The 19960-nt window shown below is 42.8% G+C and overlaps 1 protein-coding gene across 1 annotated transcript in view; it reads left to right on the forward strand.

Annotated features, from left to right (window-relative positions):
• Positions 1-19960, forward strand: part of zswim8 (zinc finger, SWIM-type containing 8) — a 139417-nt gene that overhangs the window by 53793 nt on the left and 65664 nt on the right. The window contains exon 4 of the mRNA XM_067972471.1: positions 11483-11655. Within this exon, the coding sequence (XP_067828572.1) occupies positions 11483-11655 (173 nt within the window). The remainder of the gene's footprint in view (positions 1-11482; positions 11656-19960) is intronic.

Here is a 19960-nt window from a genome sequence, read left to right on the forward strand (position 1 = left end):
TCCAAACTAAGCTACTGAGAAATCCAGACTGGTGGAGTTTGTGTCTTGATATGGAGTAAACACTCCCCATAGGGGCTCAGCTCACTTACCTAAGTTCAGAGAGCTCAGGCACTCGTTGGCAAGAGCCGAGGCTAAGGGACCTCAAGTGTGTCCAGGGATACTGCTGGAGTTTGACCAGTGTGTAACGGTAGCATTCTCATCTCTTGAGTTAGAAGGTGGTGGGTTCAAACCCCACCGTAGGACTGGAGCACGTGTTCTAGTGCTTTACTGAGGGAGCGCTACACTGTCGGAGGTGCTGGCTTTTGAATGAGACGTTAAATTGAGGCCTCTTCTGCCTGTTCAGATGGACGTAAAAGACTCCATGGCACATTGGTTGAATAAGAGCAGGGGAGTTTCCCAGTGTCTTGACCAACATTTACCCCTCAACCAAAAACAGATTAACTGGTCATTCATCTCCTTGTACTTATGAGACCTTGCTGCACGCAAATTGGCCACCCTATATAACAGTGACTGCGCTTCAAAAGTAATTAATTGGCTATGAAGCTCTTTGGGTTGCCGTGAAGATGTGAAAGATGATCTAATCATTCAAATCTTCCTTCCTTTTTTCTTTTCCCTCCCTTCCCCCTTTTTATTCTTTCCTTCCCTCCCTTCCTTTTACTTTTTTTTTCTCTCCTTTCCTCAAAGTATTAAACTTTCCTGCGTTTGTCCAGTTGGGACTACCGCACCTAATTAACATGGACATGCAGGGTTTTCTGGAGTGACGTTCGAAGAATCCCAGCTTCCAATGACTGGTATACCCGTCTAGGTTCTGCTAGTGCATAAGGAAGTGCTCTGAAGTATAGGAATTATTGCAACAAAAGTACTGGTTTGCTGAAGCAAATGTTTAGAACAGGAATTTCCAATTGTCCATTGTGTAATTACTTCTGAACAGGTACACACAAAGATGGCAGTTTACATAACTTTGCATTTACTAAACATTAGCAATCTTGCTCATTTCCATAAACCCAAATGTAATGGTTTATTGCAGACTATTCCTCACCAAGAATGGCTATATTGTACGCGAGAGTAAAATAACACAGTAGCCGTGGCACTGGGTTTGGAATCTTCCAATTTTTGGGGCTGATTTTGATACCATGCTGCGTGTGTCAGATCACTTTCAATCTGTAAAGGTTTGACTGAGGCCTGCCTGTAGTTGTTCCTATATTTGCTACGAAGTCCCACTGTGTATCCATCTGTACCCAGCCATTCCTCACTGCGTGCTCCTAACAGCCGTTACAATTTCCTATCGTTCAGTTGGCTCGATAGGAGACAGGACAGTTCCTTATGCTTGTCTATCTGAAATCCTAATAGAGGGGCTATTTTTGATTCTTTGTTTGATTATAGCTCTGTGCGTACCACTCTACCGTCATCCCTAATTGTGGATATTGCTTCTGCTTTCCTTTTTGTTCGCTGGCCAAAAATTTCCTTGCTTTGCTGAGCAATCTCTTGTCTGGCTTTAAACCAAACCATTTTGTGCTTTAGATCTGTAATCTGCCTCTGCAAAGAGGCTTTTGATCATGTCTTGTGCTTCTGTTTATCAAGTTGGTCATTTTAGAGGGAACTTTATTTTTAGGAGACGAGTTAACTGTTTTGAAAATTTCCCCTCCAGAGGCCTCTTGTGTGTCTCTCAAAACCCTTAGTTTTCAACAAAGTGACTATCAAATTCTGATTTAGGATTGCAGAGAATTGTTATTGAACTTCACTTAGTGCTGTGTCATGATAAAGTAGTTATCTCACACGTCTATTTTGTGGTTTCCCAGACAACATGAAAAACTTCAAGGAGCCCAACAAGTATTTAGTAAATGAATAAGTGACGGGGCCTGGCAAATTGGAATATTCTCTTGGTTTCAACCTCCACAGTTCAAACAGATCTGACTACTGCCATTGTTTCAGTTTCTAGTTAACAAGACGACTGTTTTGAAAGTGGTCAACTAGAGTTCAAGTGTCAGAGTAAAGTTTCTTGCCCGTCCCAAACAGTACATTCGTTGGTATTTTTAGTACGTTGTAGACCATTGGTGATCGGCCTTTAACGATGGTGGCTTGGTCAAGTGTGTTGAAGCAATCTTTCTAAAAGATCTTTATAAATCGACTTGATTCCAGTGCAAGGTTGCAGTAAATGAATTTTGTCTCCTTTCTGCTTCCCGTGTCAAGAGCTGGAGTAAGGATTTGATAGACTAGATAGAGGCAGAAACTATTTCCACTGGTGGGGGAGTCCAGAACGAGGGGGCATAACCTTAAAATTAGAGCTAAGCTGTTCAGGTGAGATGTCAGGAAGCACTTCACACAAAGGGTAGTGGAAATTTGGAACTCACTCTCCAAAAAGCAATTGAGGCTAGGGGACAATTGAAAATTTCGAAACTGCGATTGATCAATTTTTGTTAGATAAGGGTATTAAGGGTTACAGAGCTAAGGTGGGTAGATGAAGTTAGGATACAGATCAGCTATGATCTAATTAAATGGCAGAACAGACTTGAGGGGCTGAATAGCCTATGTTCCTCTGATTAAGTTGGTGCTGACCACCCTCTAGTACCTTTGCATGAGTAGCTATTCTTCATGTGCGACACCAGCCCATGAGAGTCGGCAGGCTTATTTGGCTGTGGGACCTTTGCAGCTGAGCCCAGTCTTGGCCTGAACTGTCTATATTGTGACCACTGATTTGACTGAAGAATGGCAGTAGGAGAACCCTGGGAGAAAGTTGCCTACACGGTTTGGGAAATAGTGTAAAAAAAATGGGTGAACATTGAAAAAAAAACTGTGGCTGCAGCATTTGTGAAACAAGAAGACAGTTGAGGTTTTAAGATGTTCCGAAACGCGCAAGAACTCAGTTTTGAACGTGTGGTTTGTGGTAATTTAACTGGCATGGGAGTTTATGCTTGTAGTGTATCACAGGAACTAGCAGCAATATTACAGGACAATGAAGAGTACAGGACAATCCAGCTTGAAGAATGTTTGGCTTTGTGTAGCTTATCTCTTGTAATGGTTTATTTAGAGAAGGAACTTCTCAATTGGGGTGTGACTAAGAATAAGTTAAAATGTTGGATCCTTGACCAGTCCAGGCTGCAGACGGTGCGCAACTCCCCTTGTGTTGCGTGTTAAGTAGTAGGCCCCCGTCTGCTTTTAGCAGGAGCCTCATCTCGGGCCTGAATCGCCACATTCGATATTTTATCCCTACACCCCGGTCACCGGCTCTCTCCTGCCCGTTGGGGGAGGGGTGGGGGGTAAAATCGAGGCCCCACATTCTAAATGCACAGGCCAGTTTTTTGAATTTACTTTATATCGGCAGCTGCAATCCAACAGTACATTCACAAACCGACACCATTGTGGATTATGCAATGCCGTCAGTGTACTGCAGGCTAGCCGATTAACCCAATGGCTACTCTCTTGTGTAAAAGTATTGTTGATCAATTTTAAGAGTATGGATCGAGTGAATGGATATTTTCTCCCCCAGGCATGTTGATCTTCAGGGGAAAATATTCTTTCGGCATGTACTGAAGTGAGACTTCTGCTGCTGTTATCAAACCAATCCTTTACTCCTGTACTGTATTGCAATGAGCACTTTTGATTAGCCGATTTTCAGCATCACTGAAAAGTAATGGTTATGGTGTCCTGAGTTTCATGGGGTGGGAAATTAATATTGTACTGTACTGCAATTGGATTTAAGCATACAGTTCAGATGACACGCTGCAATGTCCATTTTTCGGTCACAGTGCAGTGGCTGCATATTAATTTGGAGTTGTCGATTTGTTGCATGGTTCCAGCACGGCTGTGATAGCTAATTTATCTTTTTTGAGCATTTTCAAAATGTGGCTAAGATCTCACTTATTATAAGTAGTGGCTCTCTGTATCGCTGCTCATGATAAGTTGCAGGCTATGTTGTTTACGAGGGAAGGAGCAGTATACCAAGGAACGCATAATGCACGTTCTCTTAAAATGCAGCCATATGTAGCTTGCCGTGTTATGTTAAGGGCACAAAGGTGTGATTGTGGTAAGCTAGAGGTTAATTGCTCTCAGTAGATCCTTAGACCAATTAGATGGCAACTATGGATGGGTAATTAATGCGCTGCATCGTGAGGGAAAAAAAGTGTAGGTTTTTCCTGTCTCATCCCTTGGTTCAGAGGATAGTTTTGTGACCTTCCAAATTCTTCCGACTGCTACTCAATAACTGGCTGCTGGGAGGAGCACTGGACGAACTCAGGGAAACTTCTCGATTCATCGTCTATCTCTCATGCCTTCCCTGTGCCCTCTTCTGGGACCACTACCCAGATTGTCTGACTGAGATCACGTCCTTGACATGTGACAAGTTGTAAGAGCAAATTCATCCCCGTACCATTCAGCTAAATAATAAATTGATTTTATTGGCCAACTGGGCTGTTTATGATTGAAATTTGGAAGCAAAATGTTTCTAAATTTAGCAGTAATTAATTTTTTCTTCAGGAAATTGCAGACCATATGTGTAAATTTCCAAAATGTTCTACAATTTCTGGAGTGATGACTTATTTTCCGGGCCAATGCGGTTCCCCAAGCATTAATGCACCAGAATTATTGGAAGCGATGCCTATAGAAATAATTTTGCAGTTGTGCCAAATTTTATATTGCAGATTTATAGTCACAAGTGGTCAACTAATCAATTAGTGGAAGCCTTGGCTGGCTGGCGCACAAAAACTGAATATGATTGAACACTTGCCTCAAGCAATGCTGTTCCACTCCAATTTTAGAAGTTTGTTGTCTCCTGAATCATGGACTGATCCTGGTTACTCAAATGTGATTACCTAATGCTAATTTACAAATGAAGTACAATAATATAAACAGAGCAACTGGCATCTTATTCTGCCTTGACTGTAGTTTCTTTTGATGTGCAATGCTGTCCAAGGTATATCAGTAAAGGAAAGAATGTTCAATTATTTCTCATTGACTTTCCTCCTTGTGCATCAAGATTCAGACGTGATCTCCCCGTTGTGGGGAGAGGAGTTTATGGGTCATTATCTTTGTGCAGAAACAGGCCCTCCCCACCCCCGACAGTAAAGGGCTTTTCCATTGGCAGTGTGGTGGCACAGTGTTGGATCTCCAATCAAAACTGTCCTGTCAGATGAACAGTATAGGGAGGGTACTTACCGCATGAGGTATTTTCAGATTGTTAAATTAACATACTTGTACATAGCTGGGTGACTGAGTGTCCCATCCCAGGTAAATGGAACGTCAGGAAATCTCTCTTGTGCTTCCTACTTCCAATTCACTTTCTGTGTCCTGTAACCATCTAGCACTAGTATTTTTAAATTTGCAATCTTCTTATTTGGTTATTGTAAGCTATCATGATATTTAGTCAAATTCAAATTTTAAAGAAACAAAGAGTGAATTTTTCATGGGTATGGTAGTGTAGTGGTTATGTTACTGGACTAGTAATCCAGAGCCTGGACTAATAATCCAGAGAACGTGAGTTCAAATCCCACCATGGCAGATTGAGAATTTGAATTCAATTATTAAAAAGAAATACAAAGAAGAATCTGTAAATAAAAAGCTGATATCAGTAAAAGTGACCATGAAGCTGTCGGATTGTCGTAAAAACCCAACTGGTTCACTAATTGGTTTTTAGGGAAGGAAACCTGCTGTCCTTACCTGGTCTGGCCGATATGTGACTCCAGGTCTACATCAACGTGCTGAATCTCCCACCATCAACATGTGGGGGGTGGGTGTCACATTGACCAGAAACTAAACTGGACCAGCTACATAAATGCTGTGGCTACTAGAGAAGGTCAGAGGCCAGGTATTCTGCGGCTACTGGCTCACCTCTTGACTCCCCAGAGCCTTTCCACCACTTACAAGACACAGATCAGGAGTGTGATGGAATACTCTCCACTTCTCTGGGTGGTTGCAGCTCCAACACTCTCAAAGCTCAAAACTATCCAGGACCAAGCAATCCACTTGACCTGCACCCCATCCACTGGCTTAAACATCCACTCCATCCACCATCGATGCACTGTGGCTGTAGTGTGTTATTGGCCCAAATTTGTTTTTGGTATTGTCATCATGTAATAAGCTTTCCTGTGTGTGGGAGCACCTACCTTCTGCTAAGACCCTTTCTGATGACTTGGCTGAGGTCAGGCCTTGCTTAATGTGGGAGTTGTGAGCATAAGCCCAGGTCTTCATGGCACACGATGCACTCTGTCGATCTTATTACTCAACACAGTAACATTTGATTTCTACAGCAGACCCACTCAAATACAACTGGTCAACAAACATCTTTCATAGCTCTCAAATTGTACTTTGTTAAATTGCAGTTAGAAATGTTATTTACGATACTGAAGTGTGGACTGGGGAAAGAATGTAGGTCTATCTTTAAACTGTGCATTGTTGTATGCCTTCACAAAAATGTATAAAACATCCCCCAGAATGTTGTCTTTGCTGGTTTGTTGGAATAAACAGCGACAGTGTAGAGAAGGCATAATGTTAGGCACAGTATGTTATAATGCAAGGGCACAATGGAGGCCCTTAGTAATGAAGTTGACAGTTGTTGCAGAATGTCTTTTCCCTTCCAGCCCATAGTCGATAAACAAATGAGATGTTGCATCAAGAATTTTGTATTAAGTTGGAACGCCTTTTATTAACCAGAGCACAAATATGTGGGGTATGTAATGAGATAATATGACTGTACTGTAGACTAAGATCTGCAATTAACTAATTGGTTTGATATGAATCACCGTTCATGTTTGAGCTCATGCCGAAAATATCCTTTGCCAAAGATTTTGTGTGGGTGAAAACGCTAAGAATATTGGTGAAATATAGGCCTACATGGCTGAAAACATTCAGCAGATGAAGGTGGTAAAATATAGTCCCCTCTCTCTGCCTCATGGTTTTATTTAAATATTCATCCTCACTTCCAATCCCTCCGTGTGGCCTTACTGCACCCTATCTCTAGAACCCCACACCCTCTGCAAACTCCCTGGGCTGTCCCACCATCAACAACAGAGCTTTCAACCAAGCCCCCATTTCAAGCCTACAGTTTGTATCCCACTGTAGTAGTTTTGCTGAATCATAGAAGGTTACAGCACCGAAGGAGGCCATTCGGCCCATTGAATCTGCACCGACTCTATGCAAGAGCAATCCAGCTAGTCCCACTCCCCCGCCCTTTCCCCGTGGCCCTGCAAATTTTTTCCCTTCAAGTACTTATCCAGTTCCCTTTTGAAGGCCATGATTGAATCCGCCTCCACCACCCCCTTGGGCAGCGCATTCCCGATCCTAACCACTCGCTGTGTTTAAAAAAAAGTTTTTCCTCATCTCACCTTTGGTTCTTTTGCCAATCACCTTAAATCTATGCCCTCTGGTTCTTGACCCTTCCGCCAATGGGAACAGTTTCTCTCTCTCTACTCTGTCTGGACCCTTCATGATTTTGAATACCTCTATCAAATCTCCTCGCCAACCGTCTCTGTTCCAAGGAGAACAACCCCAGCTTCTCCAGTTTATCCACGTAACGAAGGTCCCTCGTCCCTGGAATCATTCTTGTAAATCTCTTCTGCACCCTCTCTAAGGCCTTCGCATCTTTCCTAAAGTAATAAGTAGCATTAATCACCCATTAATCACCGCAGTATTCTCGATCTGTAATTCTAGAACCAACAAAATCACCAGTGCTGGGGCTACACCTGTTTCTTTGCTGTTGCGACCTGTTAAAGTTTACAAATGTTCTCTGTATTAAATATTTCAGGCTTCTGTTTCTCCTCAGCACGCACCATGCTGTTTTTGTACAGAGGGCCACGCATTCTTGGAGCTTTCACACTGGTTCTTGCAACATAATGGTCTGGAACCAGAGGGTGCAAAGTATGTGTTGGTGTACACTTTCCTACAAAATAATAGATGTTTTTAAAGAATTTGAAATGAGACTTAAAGGCAAAGCGTTTCAAATGGCTTTCTCTACTGTGGTTGTCAGTTAGCGCCTACTGATTGATTGATTGGGTCAGAGCTCGCAGTTTAACATTAAATTCCTCCTCGTACCAACAGCAATTGAGCCGCATTAATCTTTGATACGAATGCAAACCTTATCCTTGAAATACTTTCTCTTCCTCCAGTTGATTTCCCAGAGCGCTTTGCAAATCATTTTTATGCTGGCCACTTTGAAAGTTGAAGCCCTGCTACTTGAATGTCAAAAAATGCACCAAGTACAGATTGTACCCACACTAGCACTATCCATCTTGCTTTAATGTTGTGCTAACACCCTCTTTTTTTGTGTGATACTTTTAATTCATCAACTGCAGTAGCTTCTGCCACTATCAGTAACAGACTGCGACCAGCAATTCACCCCTAGTATTATACAACTCAAATGCTCTTCCCAGACACGAGCTATCACATTTATTTTAAGCCGCTTTAAGGGAAATAATTTGCAACGGTAAGTAGAGATGACTGTGATTATTCGGCCCGTCAAGCTCACCCTTCTACAGAAGGATCTTCTGATTTGAAAATAGTTTGGGCAAAATGAGTTTGATGATGATGCACACCCTGGATGTGAATCGTTAGAGCAGCAGTGTCCAAACTGAAGCCCTGGGGTTACCTGCGGCCCACAACCGTAGCAATCCAGCTCTCGAAGTCCAGGTGGCTTAGGTTATATCTGTATCTCTATTTCTTACACCCAGGTTTGTCCTGTTTAAATTGTGTAGGCCAGTAAGTTTTGAAAGGGCTGTTCTTAGCAGTGTTGTCTCTATTTGTGAATAAATCCTAAATCGGAACACACAAGATCTGTTGGTATCAGCAACTGGAGATTTGTGCAAATTAAAAGGAATGTGGATTAAAATCTTATGGTCCCTGAGGTTCAATGGTTTGCACCTAACTGGTCCTTGAAGATAAAAAGCTTGGACAGTCCTGTCTTAGAAGGTAGAACCTTTCTTGATCAAATGAAAGAAAGAATTGCATTTATATGGCGCTTTTCACCATCTCAGGATGTTCCAAAGTGCTTTACAACCAATGAAGTTTTTTTTTGGGAAGAGTAGTCACTGTTGTGTTGTAGGGAAAGGCCGTAGTCAATTTGCTCACAGCAAGCTCCTACAGATAATGACCAGTTAATCTGTTTGTGATGTTGGTTGAGGGATAAATATTGGCCAGGACACTCGGGAGAACTTTCCTGCTGATCTTTGAATAGTGGCATGGAATCTTTTACATCCACCTGAGAGGGCAGACTGGGCCTCTGTTTAATGTCTCATCCGAAAGATGGCATCTCCAACAGCGTAGCACTCCCTCAGTACTGTACTGGGAGTGTCAGTCTAGATTATGTGTTCATGTCTCAGTGCTGCCCACTGAGCCACAGCTGATATCTAAATGGGGCAGTAAACCTGTGGGTGACCTGTTAAACTCATTTTATATGTTACTGTTAAGTTTGAAAGAGCATTTGTTTAACTGTCAGCATCACCGGTACAAAATTTTTGCATAACTTCCTAGATAAATTAATGAGAGAAAGCAAACTGTTGCCGACACGTTTTCCATTTTGCAAGTATCTTCAGGCAAAACCAGTGTACCTTGGAAGTGTGCATTTTTTCCATGTTTTAATAGCAAAAATGAACGAGGCATGATTGGTGGAATGGCCTCCTTCTGTGCTGTGTTCTGAGATTACTGAATTTGATCCACAAAACATTGGTTAAAAAATACTGGAATCCTGTGAAATTTAAACTGAATTTGATATATCTGTAGCCATTGCTGTAAATTCAGAAATGCTAATTATATGAATGGTTAACTGATCTTAAAGAGTCCCACGTACATAATAGTATTTGCTAGCCTTAGAACAACTCTGTTTGGTCTGCAATAGTACCCCATTAAACCAGTTCTGTTGAAGATCATCTGTATAATTGCTGATTTTCTTTACCAGGCATCTTTCAGATTACTCGTTCAACAAACTGCGTGTGATCAATCCTCAAACATCTTGAGGCAGTTTGAGTTTTGCCAAACCTTGCCAGCTTTTCATGAATTATGTACATTGGAAGTGCTGTGTAGGCATTTTTCCAATATTCCAAAGTAACTGCAATAAAAACAGAGCATGCCAATTTGTAGCACTGAGGTGCTAATAAGAATTTAATTGAATACACTAATGAACAGATTATAATCAATGAAACATTTGGTGATAATTCTAATGGAGTAGTTCTACATTAAAGTATTTCCCTGCAACATCAGTTCTTACATTTCTGGATTATATGGGAATCGTTTTGTAAATGAATGAGTTCTGTAGTATTGTGGGGTGTGCTGGGGCACTGAGTTAGCACATTGTCCTTTCGCTGTTAGGGCCCAACGACAGTGCTGAAAGCATCGCCTCTCAAAGGATGCTATGTGAAATGTATTTGGGAAGCTTCAACCCAGTTCTTATCGGACAGAACCTCGCAACACAAAACTGCTCACCGTTCACCAAATCGTAAATCTCACCAGAGATCGTCATGGCTCGTGTGGGAAATGGAAATGTGCAGCAGGGATGTTCTTCACTTGGGGGTTGGGGCAGTACCAGACCAGAGGAGTGCTTAATACGAACACTGGAGTACAAAAGTGTAGAGTATTCAATTTCCCAGTGTTGCTGTGTCTCATCTTTGAGTAGTTTTTGTTTTAATGAAACATTTTTGGGTAAATTACCTTGATTGGTTTAGTTTACGATTTTCAAATTATAATAGGCCATTTCTGGAGTCCTTTGTGCCATCCTCATCTTCAGTAAATGATGGAGATAGTTGACAACAGCCAAGGGGAAACCCTCGTAGTTCAACCATTCCATTGGTGGTCAATGGGGCTGATTCCTTTAGAAGCTAATGTAGGTTGTCTTTTCTCTCCTCCTTACAGTCTCTGAGCAATTGCTCTACAATCAATAAATACTCTTTTTAATGCCTCAAATGGAAGCCAGTGAAACTCGCCAATAGATGGTTGTGAATTTGAAGAACTGTTGAGGCTGCAATCTGCCACCAAAACATTGGCTTTTGTTTTTGTGTAACATTATAGCTGTACCTCCTGAGGAGTTTGACTAGGGGAGTCCACCTAAGTGTAGTCTTGAGGTAAAGTGGGGGAATCATTAGACCAGGGTGCGCAGATGTAACTCAGCCCCCAATGTAGTCATGCATTCTGTCCTTATTTTTATATAATATAATTTTTATATTATTTACAGTTAAATATTAAAACTTGTTGCAATTTGGGAGGCAGTAAAGTAGAATTGGTTAAAGTGTAGGACTTTCACTGTAGTAGAGGTTGAGGAGCTGGGAGGTGCTACTGCATCACCACCGGTGAGGGGGTGTAATTACAGTGTGACAAGTTTACATAGGTAGTTTCCATTATAAACGTGAACATGGGAATTTATATTGGTAAAAAGTTAATACAAAAACGTGACAACAGGAAGTGCATGCAGACAAAAGATTTTAGAAATATAATGCTGTGTACTGTAAATTATCATTGTTCACTTCAGTAATTATTTCTATTTCTCTCCTTCCCCTCCCCAAAACAGGATTTCATTTGAGTGCCACAGTGGTTCCCCCACAGACCGCTCAAGCTAAAGGAGCGTTCAATGTGGCCGTTATGTTTGACCGCTGCAGGATAACCTCGTGTAGCTGTACCTGTGGAGCAGGAGCTAAATGGTGTGCTCATGTCGTGGCCCTCTGTCTCTTCAGGATACACAATGTAAGTACGGTGTAAATTTTGATTTTTTTTTAATTGTCCAAATGTAGGAACTACTGTACATTTTGGCAAATTGCATTGACCATTGCTACATGGATGATAATTTGAAATATTGAAGGATTTCTCTTTAATTAATTGGCACAGTCGAATAGTCCACCCATTTGTAGGCAGTCGGTTGAGAATTTTACCCATGGGTTTCATAGCCCATCTCCCCCATCCCAAGTAACAATCTTCCCACATTCAGATCCAGGATCATCCATTTTTTAATAATTCATATGTCCTTTGACCTTGAACGTGCTGGCAATTCCAACAGGGAATCACGAGGTAGATTGTTACTTGGGGAATTTTTGATCTTGAACTCCGGGACTTTTCTTCCTCAGACTTTTGTACCTGGTCCTGAGATGAATTAATGTTTGTTTCTTGCTGTCACTGCCATGAGTAAGAACTTTATTGTCAACAGTACCTTTTACCATGTTTTTTTGTCTGCGACTTTCAGTAATCTTCAGTGTAACGTGTTTGTCTTCTGATTCAATTTTTCCCATTATCTGTTGTGGAGAGGCCTTTCTTCTAACTGACTGACTGTTATGACCGCAAATTACAACTTTCACACCATGAAAATGCTGCCAGAAATTTCAAGGAAGATACAAAACTGAAACATTACAGTGACTAAAATACCTGATTAAAATCGAGAATCAGATACTAAATTATGGAAATTGTAGTAACTGATAAACTCTTATTTACATTTTATATGTTGCAAAACTCTCTAATTCAGTTTATATCGTCTTATGATTTGGTAATAGGCCAGTGTGCATTTTATGAGTGTGACTGAACCATTGTATAAAGCTGTCTTTCCATGATCACATATTGGTTATTATAGTTTCTCTTAAATCTAAGAAACGTGCACAGTCAGCATAAAAGTTGCTGTCCTCCCGTGTTCGCTTCCGGAAACAACTTTTAAGAACCATTGTTTTTGCCGCCTTGCCCGGACTCTTCAACGAGTCGCGTTGGCCCAACAGGAAGTTCAATTAAAGGAGATGCTGACCCTAAACGTCCGAAATTGACGGGCAAGAATTTGGTCCATCAAGCTTGCCCCACATCATGATGGCCGGAGCATTGTGACTAAACAATTCCTACCCGCCCTCCTGCCAGCCAGCAGCCGTGCAATCTCCTGGGAAAGGCAAAAAACCCAGGACCAAGAAAGGAAAAATTCCTCCCCGACCCCCTCAGGCGATTTAAACTAGTCCAGGAGATCAAGTGTTATCTATAAAGATACTTGCCTTCTATATGATGCGATCTCTGCCCCAGTCAAGGACCGGTCGGGCTCCCTCTTAAAGATATACCGACAGTCAGCGCCCACTGCATCAGCTGGCAATGTAAACCAGACCGAGTGGAAGAGGGAACCAATGACTGACTGGTGGACACACACAAATTGGACATACTTTCAGAAAGGGGGATAGGGAAAGTGTCGGTATTAAATACTGGGGTGACGTTGGCTAGTCTCGTTTTGAACAGAGCTTGGCTGAGTTTGATGCCAATCTAGCCATAATCTTAAGTATTAATCTATAACTGCCTTCCAGTAAGGGAATAGAATGATCATGAAAAACGATCCAACCAGAAAATAATTATACTAGACCAATGGTGATCTGAAATGCTAGCTAGCCTTCCTCTTAAAAACTAATGTAATAAAAGGAAAGCCATTATATCTTGATGGGTCAGAAGGTGTGTTTGTGGGTACATTTGAAATTTCCCCATTGTGGGTTCAATAAATTTGCCCTGCTGTTCTTATCCATACCGGTGAACAAATTTATTTGGGTATTTTTTTTAAATGTCTGTTTACCTCATCCTTCACCTACCCCTTTCCCAGATGCAACCAATTGGACCTCCGATGCACCTAAAGCTTGGCCAGTTTAAGTGAGGATAACTGGGAACAATGATGGAATGTGCCTAAAACAGGATGCAGCTTCTAGAAACCAATACACTTGCAGTCTGCCATGGGAGAATTGTACAAACAAGTGGGGGAAAAAAACCAAGTTGATTAAGTTGGTAGATGCCAAAACTGAAGCTTCAAGTTTTGTCTGACTGTGGCAAATGCTGTGGTAAAAACCTTTTGGGGCTAAAAACAGTGACTTGTGTATTGTTACTGCTTTGGGATTAAAGCAGCAACAGCGAGTTGCAACCTAAAGTACCCTTTCAAGAGAGCAACTAAGGTTGACCGTCTGATTTTTTTTTTCTTTGGTCTGGAGCGACAGGCGTGGACACGAGCTCCTTGTACAAATTGTTCTTGTTGAACCTTGTGTATTTAAATGGGAACATTGGTGTACGGGGTGTGAAACTAATCAAACCCAAGTTTAGGAGGCACCAGCGCTGATGTACAAAATGTTCTGTTAAACCTGCTGTGTTTAACTTCTGTAATGAGACCAAACCAGGTTTAATCTTAAAAGCATAACACGGCATCAATTTGGAAGTGTGGGTGATGGATTTGAAAATTCGTAAATTGGGCGTGCTTGGCTGAGATGTATTCTACACGGAAAAATAGAGTGCTATGGTAGTAATTAGTACCTTCCCTCAAATTACCAGCAGAATGACTTAATAAAGCTTTTGGCATAATTCCTCTGTGTCACGACATTTGAGAATGGTTAGCACTCTGTTCTACCACCGAGAGAATTTATACATTTTATGACAATGCAGGTTGCAGTCCTAATAAAGCAGATTAACAGAATGCTACTTAGTTTTTAAAAAGTTTTTGTACATGTTCTTTTGTAAGAACATGGCACTCGTGTCGCATAGGTGCAACTACAGGGGAGGGAGAATCATGATAATGTAATTGCTCCTCTTCCTTCCACACACTTCCCCAATTTTATTTTGGTGTAATATATGTCCCTCTCTGTCTTCCCCCACCTCACACTGTAGTTTTAGGAACAAGAGTTGCTTTTCATGGCTAATGTCCAATCTCGGCGGGCTCCTGCTGCCCAAGTTTGGGCTGTAGTCCTAAAACTGCCTGTTCTCTCTCTCGTTCTCGTTCTCTCTCTCGTTGTGTGTGTGTGTCCGTGTGTGTGTGTGTCCGTGTGTGTGTGTGTCCGTGTGTGTGTGTGTCCGTGTGTGTGTGTCCGTGTGTGTGTGTCCGTGTGTGTGTGTCCGTGTGTGTGTGTCCGTGTGTGTGTGTCCGTGTGTGTGTGTCCGTGTGTGTGTGTCCGTGTGTGTGTGTCCGTGTGTGTGTGTCCGTGTGTGTGTGTCCGTGTGTGTGTGTCCGTGTGTGTGTGTCCGTGTGTGTGTGTCCGTGTGTGTGTGTCCGTGTGTGTGTGTCCGTGTGTGTGTGTCCGTGTGTGTGTGTCCGTGTGTGTGTGTCCGTGTGTGTGTGTCCGTGTGTGTGTGTCCGTGTGTGTGTGTCCGTGTGTGTGTGTCCGTGTGTGTGTGTCCGTGTGTGTGTGTCCGTGTGTGTGTGTCCGTGTGTGTGTGTCCGTGTGTGTGTGTCCGTGTGTGTGTGTCCGTGTGTGTGTGTCCGTGTGTGTGTGTCCGTGTGTGTGTGTCCGTGTGTGTGTGTCCGTGTGTGTGTGTCCGTGTGTGTGTGTCCGTGTGTGTGTGTCCGTGTGTGTGTGTCCGTGTGTGTGTGTCCGTGTGTGTGTGTCCGTGTGTGTGTGTCCGTGTGTGTGTGTCCGTGTGTGTGTGTGTCCGTGTGTGTGTGTGTCCGTGTGTGTGTGTGTGTCCGTGTGTGTGTGTGTGTCCGTGTGTGTGTGTGTGTCCGTGTGTGTGTGTGTCCGTGTGTGTGTGTGTCCGTGTGTGTGTGTGTCCGTGTGTGTGTGTGTCCGTGTGTGTGTGTCCGTGTCCGTGTGTGTGTGTCCGTGTGTGTGTGTGTGTGTCCGTGTGTGTGTGTGTCCGTCCGTGTGCGTGTGTGTCCGTCCGTGTCCGTGTGTGTCCACGCGTATATATAACCGGTCATCATCATCCCCCCGCACCTCACCACATATCATCCCATCTCGGGCTCCTTGCATTCCTCATCCTACTGCTGGGAAGGATGAGCAACTCTGTTTCTGTGCCAGCATCTCATTGAGTCATTGGGAAGCAGGGTTTGCACTGAGATGCCTAAGGCCTGCTTTTTGCCTAAAAGGGAATTGCTTCCTTCTGTATGGCACAGACTGGCAGAGAACAAGTGAAACCTATCTGATGGGATACTGTCAGCCTTGGTTCAGTTGGTAGCTCTCTCGTCATCGTGGGTTCAAATCCCACTGTCGAGACTCGAGCACAAAAATCTAAGCTGACACTCCAGTGCAGTATTGAGGGAGTGCGGCACTGTTGGAGGTGTTGTTTTTGGGAAGAGACATTAAACCTAGGCCCGAGACATTAAACCTAGGCCCTATCTGCCCTCTCATGTGGACACAAAAGATCCCATGGCACTATTGGAAGAAGAGCAGGGGAGTTCTGCCCGGTGTCCTGGGCCGATATCTATCCCTCAATCAACATCACAAAAAAAACAGATTATCTGGTCGTTATCACATTGCAGTTTGTGGGAGCTTGCTGTGCGTAAATTGGCTGCTGCGTTTCCTACATTATAACAGTTACTATACTTCAAAAGTAATTCATTGGCTGTAAAGTGCTTTGGGATGCCTTGAGGTTGTGAAAGGTCTTTTTCTATTTCTATTTCTTTTTCTTTTTCTTTCTCAGTTTTGGGAACTTGTGTCGGCAATCTTCTCGTCACATAATCACTTCCCCGTCCCTTCTCCTCGAGGCATTGACTACTTGTGAGCGTCCAGTTCCACAGGCCCATCGGTGTCTCACCCAAGTGGCCATTCATCAAAAGTACGCTTAGACGGTGCATGTTGGCAGGGTATTTGACTCTGGGAGGCATCGCAGCTGATACCCACATAAATTGCTCTTCCAGCAAGGGCTGCTGGGTAACTATCAAGAACGGGCACCTCGTATTCTTGACTAAACTAATCAGGGATCAAACAGAGGGCTGTGCTCATCCTAGTGGCTCAGCTACTCAGTCTTAGGGAGACCAGCGTATTAATTGTAACCCCCCTTATTGTGTTCTTTAACACAGGGTTATAGAAAAAAAAAATTTGAGTGCCTATATTAGCCTAATGTATTGTGAGAATATTCTTTCACTGTTTATATTTGTGAGAACAAGTTTATTGAAAAGTTTGTAAGAAGGTTAAGGATAGCCATTTTCACAGTAGGCTGTTAGTTGTATGGCTTTTAATGGGGCTGGTTTTGCATAAATTAATCAGCCTGTACTTCCCCTTCAAAAACTTTTGAATCTTGTTTTGCAAAACACAAGAACAGCATTGTCACCATTGACTTGTGGCTCGTCTAATGTTCAGTGCATGTTTAAACCACCACTTTATGTAAAAACAAAATCATACTACCCATGTTCAGGCAATCTTGGGCCTTTTTCCAGACAAGTGTATTTTAAAACTAGTGTTTGTTCCTTTTGACTGATCTGTTTTATAGTTCATTAATCAAACTCAATGCAGAAAGCTTTTTAATGGCAGTCTCCTTCCAACATAGTTACAGATTTGAAATAACTGCGGCTGCCTTAAGGCTGTAGTGATCTCTGGCAATGTTTCCAAAGTTTAAAATTTTTAGCCAGAGCCTTGCTTTGTCGCACCTAGATGAGTGCAAGTGGGCCACCTCCCCTTCCTCATTAGCTGCAGTTTCCTCATTGGTATCTCTCCCCTACCAGCTGTGTCTACTATGAGTGTGACCTTCTCCGAAAAGCCCCATCATTTGCAACGGTCGAAAAAAATGCTGGTCCCAAAAGTAATGCCGTCAAATTGTGGTGGGGATTACAATGTGATTCTAAATGCCATCCTTTCTCAATTACCAAGGCAGCTTTGAGAGTACAAACTTCTGAATTGGGACTTCATCGCTATGAAGTATGAAAAATACATATTTAATGGTGATGTGATTGAATATTTTATAAATAGACTCTTACACCAGTTCATTGTATCACTTGTATCTCACTCATGAGGAAGGCATGCTAACTTACTTGTTCCACTTTCCTTTTCGAGTTTAGGGGTCTAATTAGTTCCCATCTCGGTCACTCGAAAGGATCTGAATTATCAAAGATCTCTAAATGTAAAAAAAAACACACCGAAAATGCTGGTTCTTGTGTCTGAAAAGAAAGATTAATATTTTGTGTACAGACTTTTCCTCAGAATTGGAGGCTGGAAGATGAGCAAATCCTACAGAGAGGCGAGCAATAACGGGTAAAAGCCAAGAGTTGGTTATGCTGGCGACTCTCGCAAATAGTCAGTAAATGTCCATTCACTGCCTGACTGAGGTGATCTTGTTTATTATTCACCAGACAATCCGCAGACAATTAAACCCATTAGCTTCCTCTTTGTGACAGGACTCAGCATACCTGACTCTTGACATTTATTTAATCGTTTCTTCCTCCCCCTTTTGTTTTATTCAGTCCTTGTCATCCAGTTTCTGGTTTTGACGAATCATAGATCATAGAATCGTGCAGCACAGGACGTTGCCAGGACTGGAGAATTTTAGCTGAGGAAATATTGGATAGGCTGGGGTTGTTGTCTTTGGAACAGAGGAGGCTGAGGGGAGATTTAATTGAGGTGTATAAAATTGAGGGGCCTAGATAGAGTGGATAAGAAGGACCTACTTCCCTTGGCAGAGAGGTCAAAAACCAGGGGGCATAGATTTAAAGTAATTGGTAGAAGGATTAGAGGGGAGCTGAGGAGAATTTTTTTTCACCCAGAGGGTGGTGGGGGTCTGGAACTCACTGCCTGAAAGGGTGGTAGAGGCAGAAACCCTCATCGCATTTAAAATGTACTTGGATATGCACTTGAAGTGCCGTAACCCACAGGGCTACGGACCAAGAGCTGGAAAGTGGGATTAGGCTGGATAGCTCTTCATCGTCCGGCACAGACACAATGGGCCAAATGGCCGCCTCCTGTGCCGTAAATTTCTACGATTCACAGAAGGAGGCCATTCGGCCCATCGTGCCTGCGCCAGCTCGTTGTACGAGCTATCCAATTAGTTGCACTCCCCTGCTTGTTTTCCATAGCCCTGCCAATTTTTCCCCTTCAAGCCTTTATCCAGTTCCCTTATGAAAGTTACTATTGAATCTGCTTCCACCACCCTTTAAGGCAGCGCATTCCAGATCATAACAACTGGCTGCGTAAAAAAACATTCTCCTCATCTCCCCTGTGGTTCTTTTACCAATTACCTGAAATCCATGTCCCCTGGTTACTGACCCTCCTGCCAGTGGAAACCATTTCTCCCTATTGTATTAAAACCCCATATAACTTTGAGCACTTCTATTAAATCTCCCCTTAACCTTCTCTGCTCTAAGGAGAACAATCCCAGCTTCCAGGAGTGTTAAAATGACTCCATTGTTAACAATGCAAAATGTTTAATGATCCCGAAATCGCGTCTCATTCCGACCCAGGTAGTTTAATGCAAGTTGTGCAGTCGTCTTTTACCGAGCTTCGTTCCTTATGAAATTCCGGCAGAAACGATTGTGAAGAGCTGACTGATGAGCTGTTCTCGGTGCAAAAGTGCACTCGGCCGTGGTTGAGCAAACTCGGTGATCCACGGAACAATAGTGAACTTCAAGCGTGAACTCGCCAAGGCGTGCGAAGGGTTAATTGGTTTACCTTAAAATTTGGACAGCGAAGTACTAGCAGAGAGGTTATAAAAACAAATATTTAAGGAATGCCTGGTCAGAAAAGCCAAATTCTGCAAGCTGCAAAGTTTTTTTTTCAAATTGTGCTCATTATTCTTAACAAGCCAGAGGAGACCTGGCAGGCAGGCAGCACTGCTGCCTAATCTGACTAGAATCAGCTGTCATTCTGTAGTTTGAGAGATATACCTTTTAACGATCAACACAGCAAGCCTGCTGTCTCTATAACTCACGCAACCACTTCAGATTTCCTCAGGTTCAGCCCTCGCAGCTAAATGATTCCCTTTGTGTATAATGGTCTAATAGAAACACACAGAAAAAAGGAGTGCAGACGCTGTAATGTGGGGGGTGGGGAACAGGAGAAAGTGCTGGGCGCAGTCTGGGCGATTTTAATTGAATTCAGCATCTTGGAACGCAAAATTTGGGTGACGGAATCAGGCGCGATCACTAGTGTTGCCATTCTAAACCTCTAATCTATTGGACAGGATGTTAGGTTAATTTATTTAGTAACTTTGAAGTTATTTTGCTTATTGGATGTGTAGCGTCCACTTGTTGGGTGGTGGGCAGGGCTTGATGGCCGGCGCGGACACGATGGGCCGAAGGGCCTCTATCCGTGCTGTATAACTCTATGACTCTATGTTGGGTGGTGGGCGGGGAGCAGCACAG

The sequence above is a fragment of the Heptranchias perlo genome, chromosome 36, assembly GCF_035084215.1.
Source record: "Heptranchias perlo isolate sHepPer1 chromosome 36, sHepPer1.hap1, whole genome shotgun sequence".
NCBI lineage: Eukaryota > Metazoa > Chordata > Chondrichthyes > Hexanchiformes > Hexanchidae > Heptranchias > Heptranchias perlo.